The 14,772-nt window shown below is 64.9% G+C and overlaps 2 protein-coding genes across 2 annotated transcripts in view; one reads left to right on the plus strand and one right to left on the minus strand.

The window, feature by feature from the left end:
• The window catches only part of ALPL (alkaline phosphatase, liver/bone/kidney), a 4,714-nt gene extending 955 nt beyond the window's left edge, over positions 1–3,759 (minus strand). Inside the window, exons 1-10 of the mRNA XM_026051064.1 lie at positions 3,749–3,759; positions 3,071–3,137; positions 2,875–2,994; positions 2,678–2,793; positions 2,290–2,464; positions 1,933–2,108; positions 585–728; positions 439–508; positions 229–363; positions 3–133 (exon numbers count right to left, since the gene is read on the minus strand). Coding sequence (XP_025906849.1) covers positions 3–133; positions 229–363; positions 439–508; positions 585–728; positions 1,933–2,108; positions 2,290–2,464; positions 2,678–2,793; positions 2,875–2,994; positions 3,071–3,131 — 1,128 coding nt within the window. The 5' untranslated portion in view covers positions 3,132–3,137; positions 3,749–3,759. The remainder of the gene's footprint in view (positions 1–2; positions 134–228; positions 364–438; positions 509–584; positions 729–1,932; positions 2,109–2,289; positions 2,465–2,677; positions 2,794–2,874; positions 2,995–3,070; positions 3,138–3,748) is intronic.
• Positions 3,760–5,233: 1,474 nt separating this feature from the next.
• On the plus strand, positions 5,234–13,165 carry ECE1 (endothelin converting enzyme 1). Its single transcript, XM_026051059.1, has 19 exons — positions 5,234–5,272; positions 7,187–7,267; positions 8,021–8,162; positions 8,273–8,485; positions 9,085–9,209; positions 9,286–9,432; positions 9,512–9,577; positions 9,680–9,871; positions 9,949–10,091; positions 10,160–10,274; positions 10,459–10,569; positions 10,643–10,741; positions 10,822–10,899; positions 10,988–11,091; positions 11,332–11,442; positions 11,602–11,669; positions 11,749–11,939; positions 12,018–12,113; positions 12,631–13,165. Exons 1-19 carry the CDS (start codon positions 5,270–5,272, stop codon positions 12,805–12,807), a joined length of 2,262 nt encoding a protein of 753 aa, XP_025906844.1. The 5' UTR covers positions 5,234–5,269; the 3' UTR covers positions 12,808–13,165.
• The last annotated feature ends 1,607 nt before the right edge of the window (positions 13,166–14,772 follow it).

Below are 14,772 nucleotides of genomic sequence, written 5' to 3' on the forward strand. Positions count from 1 at the left end.
GCGGTGACGAGCGTGAGGGTGTCGCGCGGCGACGTGAGGCGCCCCGCCAGCCCCACGGCGCGGTCCAGCTCCACCGCCTCGTGCAGCGCCTGCTTGGCCTTGCCCTCGTGGTGCCCGTGGTCGATGCGGCCGCCTGCGGAGCCGCCCCGCGTCACCGCCCATGGGCGCACCCCAAACCCGCCCATGCGCTCACCCCAAACCCGCCGCTCCTGCCGCTTTTGCGCCCACCTTCCACCAGGAGGAAAAACCCCCGGGGGTTTTTCTGCAGCATGCGGATGGCCACGGCCACCATCTCGCTGAGCGACGGGTCCGTCTCGTTGTTGCGCTCCAGCTCATAGACCATGTCACCGGGCTCGAAGAGACCTTAGAGGGACGAGGGTGGCCGCGTGTCGCCGAGCTCCACGCCGGCGCCGCCCGCCCGCCCGCGACGTGGCTCACCCAGCAGGAAGTCGACCTGGCTCACGTTGAGCGCCAGCAGCTCCCGCCGGTGCCACACGTAGCGGGCGACCTGCGGGGCCGGGGACAGCGCGGTCACCGCGGGGCGACGGTGCGTCCCCGCGGCCGCGGCGCCCGCGTGCCGCTACCTTGCCGGGCGCCTTGCTCTCGCGCCAGGCGCGCACGAGGTCGCGGCGGTCGAGGCGGGTGCCGCGGTGCTTCTCCTCGCCGGGGTACTCCACGTCGCTGGTGTTCTTGGGGAACATGTACTTGCGCCCGCCGCCCAGGATCACCTGCGGGCAGCGCTGTGCCAAAACCCCGGGAACGGCCCCAAGGCCCCGCCCTGGCCACCGCCCGGCACCAAAATATCCCGGAATGAGGGATGCTCCGAGCCGGGGTCCCCGCCTGAAGCCGCCGTCGCCGCGGAGCCCCGTCCCGCGGCGCGCGCTGTTTGCTTTGGAGCGCCGCGGCCGCCTGTATTTATAGCCACCCGGCAGAGATTTCTTTGCCCCCCTCCTTTTTTTTTTTCCTTTTTTTTCTCTGCTACTCGCAGAAGGTGAATTCTGCAAAACAGCAAGGCCAAAATTATTAAGGGTAAGGAAAAAAAAAAGGGGGAAAAAATCCCTCTTCCCCGCTATATAATTATTTCCAGCCTTGGACGGAGTTAAAATTATATTAAAGGGAAAAAAAACATGCGACCAGGCAATTAACCGGCTAAATAACAGGCTTCGCTGTTGGCCTCCAGGGCTATTTTGAAGGACAGAAGGGTACTTATTTGCAAGGCCAGATTTTGGCCGGGGAGGGCAGCCCCACGGGGAGCCCCAGCGCGCGGAGAGGTCGTGGATCCTGCTGCCTGGCAGGGTGATTTTTGGGGGGTCCCGGATTTGTGGCTGTCAGGGCTCTCAATGTCTCCTGGGGGTCCTGGACCAACTCCCATTGCTGCTCCCAGCCCCACATACAGTGGTTCCCAAGCCCACATCTCCTGGAGTGCCCAGACCCATATCCACTGAGGTTCATGGTCCCGAACTTCTGGGGCTGCTGGCCCCACACATTCTGGAGGTCCCAGCCCCATCTCCAGTTCTTGGCCTCAGACTTCTGGGGGTCTCGGCCCCAGATGTTCTGGAGACCCATCTCTCATCTCCTGGAGATCCTAGCCCCACATCCACTGAGGTTCCTGATCCCATATATTCTGGAGGTCCTGGCCCCACATGTTCTGGAGGTCCCATCCCTCACCTCCTGGAGGTCTCATCCCCACATTCCAGTTCCTGGTCCTAAACTCCGGCAGGTCCCATCCCCACATGTCCTGGATGTCCCATCCCTCCTCTCTTGGCATTCCCAGCCCCAATCCCTTCTCCAATCCCAGCCCCACATCCCTCACTGGTCCCTGCCCTCATCCCTGGGGTTCCCCACCCCATATGCCCCCCTGACCCGGCTCCTGGCCAGCGCCACATCTCCCCTTGCTCCAGACCCTCCACCCGCCGGTGGCACCGTCCCTACCTCGATGTCGGGGATGTTCTCCACGAGCTGCCGCGCGATGTCCCTGCAGCCGCCCTGCAGCGCGTCCGGGGGCATCTCGCCGTCCGAGTGCCAGTCGCGGTTGGCCGAGTGGGCGTAGGCGGCGCTGGGCGTCGCGTGGGTCACCCGCGTGGTGGTGACGATGCCCACCGACTTGCCTGGCCCCAAAAACACGTGCCACGGCGCGGCGCAAACCCGCCCTCCGCGCGGCCGGCCACGTGCGCGGGGCACGCGGTTGGCAGCACGGTCCCCGTCTCGGCGCTGCCAAATCCCCTTTGCCCGGGGCCAAAGGGCTGCGGGATGGCGCCGTGCACGTGTCCCCCGCCCCGCGGCGCTCACCGTCGTCCTTAGCCCAGCGCAGGATGGAGGTGACCTCGCGGCCGCGCGTCGTGTTGCACTGGTCGCGGGTGACGCCGGCGCTGACGCCCACCGTGCCCTCGTTGGCCTTGACGCCGCACAGGTAGGCGGTGGCGGTGCCCGCGCTGTCGGGCACCTGCGCGTTCGTGTTGTAGGTCTGGCCGCAGCGGGGGACACACAGGGGACAAAGTGGCTTTTTTTTTCCCCCCCTCGCTGCAAAGCGGCGCTTTTGCAAGCGCGGGATGCCCCGTTCCCACGGAGGAGGAGGAGCAGCAGGAGGAGGAGAAGGACGAGGAGGAGGAGCGGCGGCGGCAGCGGCTGGCACGGTGGCCCCGTCCCGCTGCCTGTGACCCAGTTTGGGGACACGCACCTTGGAAAGGGCCACGTAGGGGAACTTGTCCATCTCGAGCTGGCTCTCCTCGCCCTGGCCGTGCTGCAGCTGCCCCTTGAGGATGCGCGCGGCCGTGACGGTGGAGACGCCCATGCCTGCGGGCGGCGCGCGCGTCACCCCCGTCCCTGTGTCCCTGTCCCCTGGGTGGGTGTCCCCTCCGCAGCGCGAGCGCTCACCGTCGCCGAGGAAGAGGATGAGGTTCTTGGCCACGTTGGTGTTGAGGCGCTGCAGGCGCAGGGCATCGCGCAGCGCCGCCTGCGCCTGCTGCCGCCAGTACTCAGGGTCCTTCTCGTGCTCTGCAAAGCCGGGCTCGGGGCAAAGTCCCCTCGTCTTGGTGCCCCGGGTCCCCGCCCTGTCCCCAAAGCCACCTACCGGGTACCAGCGAGGCCAGGCACAGCGAGGCCGTGAGGGTGAGGACAAGGAGAGCCTTCATCGTGGGCTGGCGCGGGGGGAAACTGAGGCACGGGTGGCTCGTGGGCCTCCTCCACACTGCGCGGAGGGGTCCCTCCCTGTCCCTTGCACGTGGCCCTGGTACGTAGCTATGTCCCTGTGCCCAGTGTCCCTGTCCCCAGTGTGTGTCCCTGGTGCGCGTCCACACCCCTGCTGCATGTCCCTGTCCCTGTTGCACATCTGGGTCCCTGTTGCACCTCCAGTGTAACGTCCCCCTTGAGCTTTCCTGTCCCCTCCACATGCCCGTGTCGCCTGCACAGCTGCTTCCCCATTGCCCCTCGCATCCCACCGCACACGCGTGTCCCCACGTGCACCCGTGTCCCCATCACAGGAGTGTCCCCGCGCGCACCCGTGTCTCCATCACACACCCGTGTCCCCACGCACACCCGTGTCCCCACCACGTGCCCCAGTCCCCATTGTCCCCCGTATCCCCCCGCCCCCGTGTGCCCCATCCCCGTTGCCCCTCTGCCTCCATCCCCATCCTGCTGGGTCCCCCGGGGCGCATCCGTGTCCCTGTCCCGGTCGCTTCCCACATCCCATCCAAGCCGCTGCCGTCCCCGCGTGAGGACGGGACCGCAGACCGGAGCGGGAGGTCCTTACCGCGGGGCCTGGCACAAGGGGGGGGCTTCGCGCGTGGCCACGTCCCCAGGGACTGTCCCGCGTGGGCGCCCGGCGAGGAGGACGGAGCCGGGGCCCCTGCGAGCCCTTAAATCCCCCCGCCCCCCCCCCCCAGCCTTCTCCTCCTCCTCCTCCTCTTCCTCCACCCCCCACCCGCTTGCCAGCAGCGGGGCGGGGGGGGGCGGGGGGGAGACTGGCCCCAAACTGGGCCTGCTGGTGCCCTCTGCCGGGTCCTACTGGGAGCACTGGGAGCACTGGGGGACCCGCCGCGTGGGGCCAGCGCCCCCGGGGCCGCCCCACACGCGAGCTGAGCGCGTCAGGGCTCAGCTGCGCCTGACCCCCCCTCCCCATATCCCCCTTCCCTCCCTCCCACGGTGCTGGTGGGAAGCGGCAATCAAGAGCTCGAGGAAAAGCTCGTCAGGCGGCTCGGCCGCGCTCCCAAAATCCTGGCCAGGAGCGGGGAACGGGCTGCGGATGGGGGGAAAAGGAGGGGACAAAGGACAAAGCGGAGCGCCCTCCGTGCTGGCGCGGCGGGGAGCGGGCGCGCTCGTGTGCCCGCACGCCTGTGTGCGCGCTCGCACCGTCCTCTGCTCGCACACGCGCCTGCACGCGCACAGCCGGGCGCTCAGCTCGCGCACTTGCAGGCGTGGGTGCTTGTGTGTCCGCGTGCGTGCACAGTCACGGGCTTGCACGTGGGCACGCTTGCACGAGCCGGTGCTTGAGTCCTCGCGCGTGTGCCTACGGGCACAGGTGAGTGCTTGTGGCTTGCACAAGGGCACGGCCGTGCGCTTGGGTGCTTGCGTGCAGTGTACCTGCATGACCACGTGTGTGCACTCTTGCACAGTGGTGAGCTTGGGAGCTTGCACGTGTGCAAACACAAGCATGCGCTTTGACACCACTGTGCTCGGATGTGCAAACTTGGGCACACTCGCACCACGCGTGCACAATCACAGGCTTGAGTGCTTGCACACATGCACTTTGCCTTACGTGTGTGCACGGTCGCATGCTGGCAATATCGCGCATTTTGAAGCTCGAATATGTGCACGGTGGCACACTGGCAATGTCGCGCATTTTGAAGCTCGAATAGGTGCATACGTGCATCACCGTGTCCTGGGACGTGTGTGCGTCTGTGTGCTTTGGTGCCTGAGCATGTGCACACTTGCACCGCGGTGTGCTTGGCTGCGTGCGCGCTTGCACAATCACATACTTGCACGCTCACACGCGTGCACTTTTGCCTGCAGGCGTGCACTTCGGCTTGCACACATGCACTTTTGCCCACGCGCGTGCACTTCTCCTCGCGCGCGCGCCCTGGCACGGCGGCGCGCGTGCCCCCGCGGCCCGCCGCGGGACCCCCGGCGCGCGGCCTCCCGAAAGAGTTAAGCGCGGCGCGAGCGCGGCGAGCGCGCAAGCCCGGCCCTCCGCCGGGCCCAGCGGCTTCCGCGGCCCAGGTGCATCCCGCGCTGCGGAGGCCGCGGCGCCCGCGGCGGCACCGGAGCCGCCACCATGGTGAGTGGGTGCCGCGGACCCCCCCGGCCGCCGCGTCCCCCCCTGCCCGGGCTGTCGCGGCCGCTCGGCGCCTTTTGCCCTTTTCCTGCTGTTTTTCTCGGCTGCAGCGCTGGGATTTCTCACATGGGGGCTGCGCGTCCCTGTCCCCCCCCCCCGACACGGTTCCCCCCACTCGTTAGCACCAGGGTCCCCAGTCAACGTCACCCCCTGGATGACTCCTCGGGGTGGGTGCTGCGGGGGGCAGGTGCTGTGGGGTTTGGGTGCTTTAAGGCCAAATGGGTGATTTTGGTGTTTTTGTTGTTGTTGGGTGTTTTTTTGCTTTTTTTTTTTTTCTTTCCCGCGCCTTGGGGTTGGGGGGGCAGCGCCTGGAGCCGCCGTGGCTGAGATGGCGCCCAGAGGCAGCAGGCGGCTCCCGCCCGGACGCCAGGGCCCCCCGGATGCCTGGGCCCCTCACCCCCACGGCACCCCCTTCCCTCCCATCCCCCCCAAAAAAAACGGAGGGGGAAGCAGCTCAGAGGGATGATTCCTGCCCCTTTCAGGGGTTTCTCCTTCTCAGTGTGAATCTTGGGGGGCTCTTTTTATTATCATTATTTTGGGGTGAAAAAGGGGCGCTTTGGCCAAAGTTTCCTGTTTGCAGCACCATCACGGCTCGCGCTGGCCGCGCCGGGGCACAGGGCACCCTTCCCCACGGCAGAGCACCCATGGGTGCCACGGGATGCTCTTCTTGCCCCCCAACCTGGCAGCCCGTGGCGGCAGCAGCCAGTTTTGGGGGAAAGCGGAAGGAAAAAGAGGAAAAAGGAAAATGCGTGGTTTTTTTTTTTGGTCCTTAACTTCCTCCTTCCTCCGGGGCCGCACGCGGGAGGTTCAGGGATTATTTCTCGTTTCTTCTGCTCCCCGTGGAGCTGCCCCACTCCCGGCACCGCAAGGGGCTTCTCTGGTGGCTAATATAGGGTTGTGCCTGGGCCAGCTGCCAGCGACCACCCCCTTTATTTACTCATTCCCCCCACCTTCCGCCCCAGTGCTGGTGTTGTGGGGAGAAGGGCAGTGCCGAGAGTGCCTTTCCGCAGGAAAGCATTGGCTGGAGGCTCCCAGCTCCGGGAATTTGCACTCGGAAGGGGGTGGACTTGGAGCCGGGAGAAGGGGGCGGATTTGCGGGGCGGGAATTTTGCACCCAGGGACGGAGCTTTCGGCCCCGGTGCAGGGAAACAGCAGGAGAAAGCAAGGTGGGGGGGAAGGAAAGGGAGACTTGGGGGTAAAAACGCTCCCGCGGGAGCCCTGCGGCCCTTGTCCCAGCTCGGCCCGCGCCGGATCCCCCTCCCGTCCCGCTTGTTTTCCTCGTTGTGGTTGTGCAAGCGCCCGGGGCTAATTAAAAGCAGGGCCCGGCGGCGGCGCCTCGGCTGAACCGGCGGCTCCGCGCGCGGATTCCGCCCCGGGAAGCAGGAGACGCTGCTCCAAACCCCCCGTGCCCCCCAGGGCCGCGCGGGCACAGGGCGGAGGAGGTTAACGGCGCTGGCGGCGTGTCCGGAGGCGGCGTTATCCCGGCCGGAGCGCCGCGGGAAGTTCCCACCTCAGGGCCTATTGTTCACCCCCGGGCTGAGCCCCGGCGCTGTCGTGACTTGGAGCGGCCTCGGCGGCACCGCGAGCTGCCTTCCCAGCCGCGGTTTTTCCCTCGGTTTTCCTGCTGGGAATGAGCCCTGGAGGGCCGCGGGGGGCAGAGATGTGGTCGGGGCTGGAGCGCGCGAGCGAGCTGGTAGTGTCGGGAGGAAACGCGTGGGGGAAGGAGGGCAGGGCGCCCATTCCCGCCGCGGTCCCGGGGGAGCCGGCGGCTTCCCGACGTGCCGGGCACACGTGCCGCCTTCCTCCTCCTCCTCTTCCTCGGCGCCGGGGACGCTGAGCGCCGTGCTCGCCTTGCAGATGTCGACCTACAAGCGCGCGACGCTGGACGACGAGGACCCCTTGGAGGCCGACGGCGACGGATACCCCAACGGCTTCCAGGTGGGATCTGCTCCCAGCGGCGGCTTTCGGAGCAGGGCTTCCCGCGGGAGCCGCGGCGCTCCGGGGGCAAAGTCCCCTCTGGATGGCGCCGGCAGGTCCCCGCGCGCTGCCCTTTGCTCCCTGGGATGTGAAACTCCCCCAAATGTGAAGGGGATCCCGGGCCAGAGAGCCTGTGCCATCGGGGAGCCTTTTCCGAGCAATTACGGCTCCGCTGGGAGCTTTGTCCCGGCATAAAGGTGGGATTAGGCTAAGCCGGGCGCGTTGCCGCCCGCGTGGCAGGGGAGCCGCTTTGAAAGCAGCGGGAAAGCTGGGCTTGCGCCGGAGCATCCAGCCCTTCGGAGCCGCACTGGCACCGGGAGTTTGGGAAAGGATTTTTCTGCCTCAAATCCAGCCCCTTTGCTCCCAATGAGGCTTAATTTGGGGAAAATCAGAGCGCTCCTGCTTTTCCCGTTTCCCGCTGGATCAGGGAGCCGAACCGGCACTCCTACCACCTCTTTAAGCATCTCCATTCGGGCCGCCTTTCAGCAGCACCACGCTTTTCCAAGCAGGCGGCAGCTCCGCGTTTCCTCCCATTGTGCCACCCTTCCTGGCAGGATCCCTGGCCTCCCTCCCAGCCGGGATCGGGCTGGGATGGACCCTTGCGGTGGGCACGCTGGCTGGCTGCGATCTCCCCGGCATGGGAGCACACCGGGAGGGTTCCCAGGGGGAAAAAGCCTCTTTTCATCCCTAATCCCCGCCCTGCTCCCGCCGCAGGTGAACTTCCGAAGCGCGCGGAGCGGCGCGGGCTGCTGGTCGGAGCGCACGCGCCTGGAGAAGCAGCTGGTGGTGCTGGCGGCGGCGCTGGCCGCCGTGCTGGCCGCCTGCCTGCTTGGCATCGTCTTCCAGTACCGAGCCCGTGAGTCCGGCACCGCGCGCAGGCGGCGAGGCGTGGATGGAGGGATGGATGGAGGGATGGATGGAGGGATGGATGGAGGGATGGATGACACGGAGCTGGCGCCGCCGCAGGGCCGCCCGCCGTGTGCCTGTCGGAAGCGTGCGTGTCGGTGACCAGCGCCATCCTGAGCTCGCTGGACCGCGCCGTGGATCCGTGCGAGGATTTCTTCGGCTACGCCTGCGGAGGCTGGATCCGGGGCAACCCGCTGCCCGACGGCCACTCGCGCTGGGGCACCTTCAACAACCTCTGGGAGCACAACCAGGCCGTCATGAAGCACCTGCTGGGTGAGCGGCGCTGCGGAGCGCGGGGCACCCGGATCGGGAGCACGGGAAAGTCGCCCTCCGGGAATGCAAGGATGGGATTGAGGGCCTGGGGAAATCGCGGGAAAATCTCCCTCTAGGGGTGCACGGATGGGATTGAGGGCCTGGGGAACTCCGAATCAGGGGAAAATCTACCTTTGGGGACGCAAGGAAGGGGTTGAGGGTTCATGAGTCCCATGGACCATGGGAAAATCTCCTTTTGAGGGGGCAAGGATGGGGTAGAAGGATTGCAGATCCCCTGGACCACAGGAAAATCTCCCTCTGGGGCTGCAAGGATGGGATTGAAGGATCAGTGTCCCCAGATCATGGAAAAATCTCCTTCTGGGGATGCAAAGATGGGATTGAGGGATCAAGGTCCCCCGGACTGCAGGAAAATGACCCTCTGGGGATGCAAGGACAGACTCGAGGGCTCCCACGTGGAGCCGGGGGCTGTAGGAAAAGCGAGCAGGGAGGAAGCGCGTCTTGTTTTGGTTCCCTTATGTGGCTCCGTGGCAGGGAGGGAGGTGGGGATGGAGCCGGGGCTGCCGGGCCGGGCGCCGCTGCGAGCCGGGCGCCTCGCGCAGAGAACGCCACGGCCAACGTGTCGAGCGAGGCGGAGCGCAAGGCGCAGCGCTACTACCGCGCCTGCATGAACGAGAGCAAGATCGAGGAGCTGCGCGCCGCGCCGCTCGCCGAGCTCATCCGCAAGGTGCGTGCGCGCTGCTCGCCGCCGGCGCGCCGGGCGGCTCCGGCGGCGGGAGCTTCACGCGGGGATCCCGCCGCAGCTCGGCGGCTGGAACGTCACGGGCGCCTGGTCCGGCGGCGACTTCAACGCGACGCTGCGGGAGGTGACGGCGCACTACCGCACGTCGCCCTTCTTCTCCGTCTACGTCAGCGCCGACTCCAAGAACTCCAACAGCAACGTCATCCAGGTGGAGCGTGCGCGGCGGCGCGCGGCGGCGCCGGGCCCCGCGCGGCCGCTGAGCGGCACCGTCCCCGTCCCCTCCGCAGGTCGACCAGTCGGGCTTGGGGCTGCCGTCCCGCGACTACTACCTGAACAAGACGGAGAACGAGAAGGTGAGGGTGGCCTTCCTAGGATGCGCCTTTTTCCGCTTTCCGATGTGTTTTTGAGGTCAGCGGGATGGCACCGGCCGCGCTGACCCCCTTGGCGCCGCGCAGGTGCTCGCCGGCTACCTGGACTACATGGTGGAGCTGGCCACCTTCCTGGGCGGCACCGACGAGGCCTCCACGCGGCAGCAGATGCAGCAGATCCTGGACTTCGAGACGGCGCTGGCCAACATCACCATCCCGCAGGAGAAGCACCGCGACGAGGAGCTCATCTACCACAAGATGACGGCCGGAGACCTCAAGGTAGGCGAGCGTTCATCTCACCATCATTTCGGGGCCAAAACACCTCAAAGCGGAGGCTGAAGCGAGCGCGTCCGCAGGCACTGGCGCCGGCCGTGGACTGGCTGCCCTTCTTGGCCACCGTCTTCTACCCCGTGGAGCTCAACGAGTCGGAGCCCGTGGTGGTCTACGCCAAGGAGTACCTGGAGCAGGTCTCCGAGCTCATCCTCGCCACGGACAAATGGTGAGAAGCCCCGTGGGCGACGCGCTGGCCGCCGGCCCCGCCGCTCACCGCCCCACCTTGCGCCGCAGCCTCCTGCACAACTACATGATCTGGAACCTGGTGCGGAAAACCAGCCCCTTCCTCGACCAGCGCTTCCAGGACGCCGAGGAGAAGTTCATGGAGGTGATGTACGGGACGAAGAAGGTGAGCACCACCAGCGCCCCGAGCTGTGGTTTTCCTACGTGTATTTTAATCCCAGCCGTGAGGTTTCATCCTTCCTGGCGCTCTTGCAAAGTCCCCACCACGGTGCATGGGAGGCCGGGCAGGTTTTGCGGTCCCAAAACTTGCGTCTTCCTGGGGCTGATGATGGGTTTCTCTCCCCACGCAGACTTGCCTCCCACGCTGGAAGTTCTGTATCAGTGACACGGACAACAACCTGGGCTTCGCCCTGGGGGCCATGTTCGTCAAGGCCACCTTTGCCGAGGACAGCAAGCAAGTGGTAGGTGCCCCAGATGCGTCCCCACGGGAGGAGGATTTGGGGGCTCCCTGTTCCTGACACAGCTTTCGCCCAGGCGGAGGAGATGATCGCTGAGATCAAGACGGCCTTCGAGGAGAGCCTGGAGACGCTGCAGTGGATGGATGATGAGACCAGGAAATCAGCCAAGGAGAAGGTGAGGGATGGCGGTGCAGCTGGGCACTGTTCCCATCCCATCCTGCGCTCCGCCAAAGGCACCTCCGTGTTCTCCTCCAGGCAGATGCCATCTACAACATGATCGGCTACCCCAAGTTCATCATGGACCCCAAGGAGCTGGATAAAGTGTTCAACGATGTGAGTTGCTCTGCTGGACACCAGGTTGAGGTGCCACGGCCACCCTGCCGTGCCCGTGGGTCACCGCCCGCCTTGCTCTCTCTTGCAGTACGAGGCCGTGTCCGACCTCTACTTCGAGAACGTCATGCAGTTTTACAACTTCTCGGCCAGAGTCACTGCCGACCAGCTCCGGAAACCGCCCAACCGGGACCAGTAAGTCCCCGCCACCGCCACAAGCCCACGACGCCACTTCCCCTTGGTGGCCAGCAGGAACATCTCAAAGTCTTCTTGGTGGAGGGCTGCGATTTGGCCACGCGGGGCAAGTCCTCCCTGATGGTTTCCAGGCGTTGGGATGGTTTTGGAGAGGCAGTTACATGGCGGGAGAGCAGCTTTCCGTTGAGCTATCGCGGCACAGGTAGAGCCAGCGCCAACCCAGGTCCTCCTGTGCTGCAGGTGGAGCATGACGCCGCCGACGGTCAACGCGTACTACTCGCCCACCAAGAACGAGATCGTCTTCCCTGCCGGGATCCTCCAGGCCCCGTTTTACACCCGTGCCTCTCCCAAGTAAGAGCTGGCGGCGCCGTGGGAAAAGAGCTGGGCTGGGAAAACTCAATTCCCAAACTTCCGCTTGTTCCTGGGCCTGGCAGGGAGCTGCTTGCCCCAGCTGGATGGGACTGCGGGTTTCACTTTGGAATTCTGAAGCCCAATGTCACCCTCTTGCAGGTCACTGAACTTTGGTGGCATTGGCGTGGTGGTGGGCCACGAGCTGACACATGCCTTTGATGACCAAGGTAAGACCAGCACGGTTGGCTATGGTGGTGGTGGAGGAGCTGGTCACCAGCTCTTTGCCAACGGTCCCATTCCTCCCAGGTCGGGAATATGACAAGGATGGTAACCTGCGGCCGTGGTGGAAGAACTCCTCGGTGGAGGCCTTCAAGAGGCAGACGGAGTGCATGGTGGAGCAGTACAGCAACTACAGCGTCAACGGCGAGGCCGTCAACGGCAAGCACACGCTGGGAGAGAACATCGCCGACAACGGGGGCCTCAAGGCCGCCTACCGGGTAGGATGGCAGGCTGGGGTGGTGTGGCATGGGGTGGGGTGTGGTGGCCCTGACACCGCTCTTCTGCCTGTCCTCCAGGCCTACCAAAACTGGCTGAAAAGGAACGGCGAGGAGGAAACGCTCCCCACCCTCGGCCTCACCAACCACCAGCTCTTCTTCGTGGGCTTCGCACAGGTGGGTTGCCATGATGCCAAGGGGTGTGAGATGGATTGAAGGGGTTTCCTTGGGAGAGAAAGTGAGATGTTTGCACCTACGATGCCTCCAAAGATGCCACGTGGTGGCTGTTTGTGGATGAGCTTGTGGGTGGTGATGGGCAGCTCATGGTCACGCTTGGGTGGTAGTGGTTGTGGGTGGCTTAGCATGTACGCGGGTCTCGATGGCGATGGCTCTTGGGTGCTCTGGGTAGTGGTGGCGGCTCATGGATGAGGTGGGTATTAGTGGTGTGTCCGTGTGGATGAGTTTAGATGGTGGTGGTGGTTTGGTGACTCACGGGCGAGCTGGGTGGTGGTGGTGGTTTGGTGACTCACGGGCGAGCTGGGTGGTGGTGGTGTGGACCTATGGGTGAAATGGGCAGCGGTGGTGGCTCCTCATGGGCAAGCTGGGTGGCGGTGGCGGCTCGTAGCCAAGCCGGGTAGCAGCGGCGGCGCTGGCGAAGCCGAAGCTGGAGCCGCCCGTCTCCCGCGTGCCGCAGGTGTGGTGCTCGGTGCGCACGCCCGAGAGCTCGCACGAGGGGCTCATCACCGACCCGCACAGCCCCTCGCGCTACCGCGTCATCGGCACCGTCTCCAACTCGCGCGAGTTCGCCCACCACTTCGCTTGCCCGCCCGGCTCCCCCATGAACCCCCCCAAGAAGTGCGAGGTGTGGTGAGGGGCGCGCGCCCGGGCCGCCGTCCCCGCGCGCCCCCGTCCTTCCCCGAGGCTCAAAACCACTGCTCCGTGCAACGAGCTGCCCGGTGCTCAGCCGGCGCGGCGCCCGCGGTTCGGCCCACTGTGAAACGCCCTCTCCTCGCTCCCGCAGTGACTCTGAGCTCTATTTTTTTGTATGTTTTTCCCTGTTCCAACACGACCAGGCACCCGCGCAGCAAAGACAGCGGGGCTGGAAAGCATCGAAAGCATCTCAAGATATATTTTTTTTTTTGGAAAGCAGGGCGGGAGGGAAATATTTTTCTAGCATTGTGGAATACACTGGAAGAGTTCAGGGACAGCACATTTTAAAAGTTTTTTTTTTTTTTTTTAAAAAAAGGATTAGTATATTTATTGCTTTATTTTTTCTAAGAGCCGTGGCCTCTGCCATGGGAAGCCCCGAACGCAGCCCCCGCAGCCCCGTTTTCCCCGGAGGACCGTCCTGGGAAGCCGCTGATGGGGAAAGCGGGGCCGGGGGGCCGGATGCCGGCTGGCTCGGAGCAAGGCTTAGCTTTAAATTCCGAGGGAAAAGGGAAGGGACCGATGTGCCAAAGAGCGCTCCCGCTCCGTGCCCGCTTCCCTGGCAGGCTCCTTTCTTTATCTATTTTTTTATTTTGAATTTTTATTTCATGGCAAAACCCCTTCGCCCACGAGAGCTGCAAGCCCCAAAATGGGGGGGCTTGGGGGTGCATTACTGTCTCCTCCGTGGACAAGGGGCTTCCCGGGGGGCTTTAATGCTCTTCCTGCAGTTTTTTGGGGGAAGAAACCACTGCTTTGCAGTGGCGCCGAGGGTTTTTTTTTTTAATATTTATATGTAAAAGCAGAGATGGAGGGGGGGGAACTTTTTTGTATCTATTTTTTCATCTTTCAGTGTGAGGCTCCTTGTAATTGAAATAAATCCTTTCTACCGGTCCGAGGCTGGTTCCGAGGTGGCTTTGCTAAGCGCCGGAGCCGCGAGTGTCCGTGTGTCCGTTCGTCTCAGTACTGCCCGGTCCCTACGGAGCAGTCCGGCCCTGCCTTAAAGGGCGACTGGGAGCAGCGAGGGAGCTTCTTTCGGGGAAAAACAAGGGAATGTGGAGGAGGCGGCGGAGGAGCCAGGGCGGCGGGATGGAGCTGTGGCTGCCAGGAGCCCGCAGAGGGCGGTGGAGCCGAGGAAATCCCGGAGCGGGCGGGAAGCGGGGCCTGGCATGCAGGAGAAGGCTCCGAGCGGGATGTTTTTGCTTTATTTTCCTTTATTTTTTTTTCCCCCCGGAAACCGCTGTCTCTCCGTGCTGGGGCGGCTGGTGGTCGCCCAAGCTGCAGGTTTGTGGTTGGCCATGTTGTCCCATGTGGTTGGCCCTGCGCTTGGAGAGGTGGTGGTGACAAGGGGTGACAAGTGGGGGGTGTGGGGACACGGGGAGAGCCCTGGCACCCCATGCTTGGCGCTGAGGGTCTCATTCCCTCAGGGCTGGGTGTCACCTCACGACCAGGAGCCACCTCGGGGCTACGTGTCTCCTCATGGTCATAGAGCCACTCGGAGCGAGGTGTCATCTCAAGGCCACGTATGAGCCCGGGTGTCCCCGGGTGTCCCCACAAGGCCCCGTGTTCCCTTGGGTACAGGCGTCCCCCCACCTCGGGTCCTCCCTTCCCTGTCTCCCCTTCGGGCCCCGTGTTCCCGCCCAGCCGCCGAGTGTTTCCGACACCTTTCGGAAATGCCCGAAGCTGCCAGGTCCGAGCGGTTCCGGAAAGACCCGAGCGCACCCCCCAACCCCTCCCCGACCGGGAGGGGGGAGGGGGGAATCGAGCCTTGCCGAAGATTCCCGAGCGCCTTCGCGCCACCGGTCTCCGGAGCGAGCCGAAATTTCCCGAGCGCTCGCCGGGGGGTCACGGGAGGCGGCGGGTGAGGGCGGAGAGAGAGCGCGTCCGCGAAGGAGTCCGGGAGGAGCCGAAG

The sequence above is a fragment of the Nothoprocta perdicaria genome, unplaced genomic scaffold (genome assembly GCF_003342845.1).
Source record: "Nothoprocta perdicaria isolate Ctin4 unplaced genomic scaffold, notPer1 scaffold_72, whole genome shotgun sequence".
NCBI classification, from domain to species: Eukaryota; Metazoa; Chordata; class Aves; order Tinamiformes; family Tinamidae; genus Nothoprocta; species Nothoprocta perdicaria.

What these genes read in the sequence shown, in the direction of transcription:
- ECE1 (XM_026051059.1), top strand. An exon ending in GATACCCCAACGGCTTCCAG is followed by an intron (nt 7,268 to 8,020) that starts GTGGGATCTGCT and finishes CTCCCGCCGCAG; the next exon opens with GTGAACTTCCGAAGCGCGCG. An exon ending in CGTCATGAAGCACCTGCTGG is followed by an intron (nt 8,486 to 9,084) that starts GTGAGCGGCGCT and finishes CGCCTCGCGCAG; the next exon opens with AGAACGCCACGGCCAACGTG.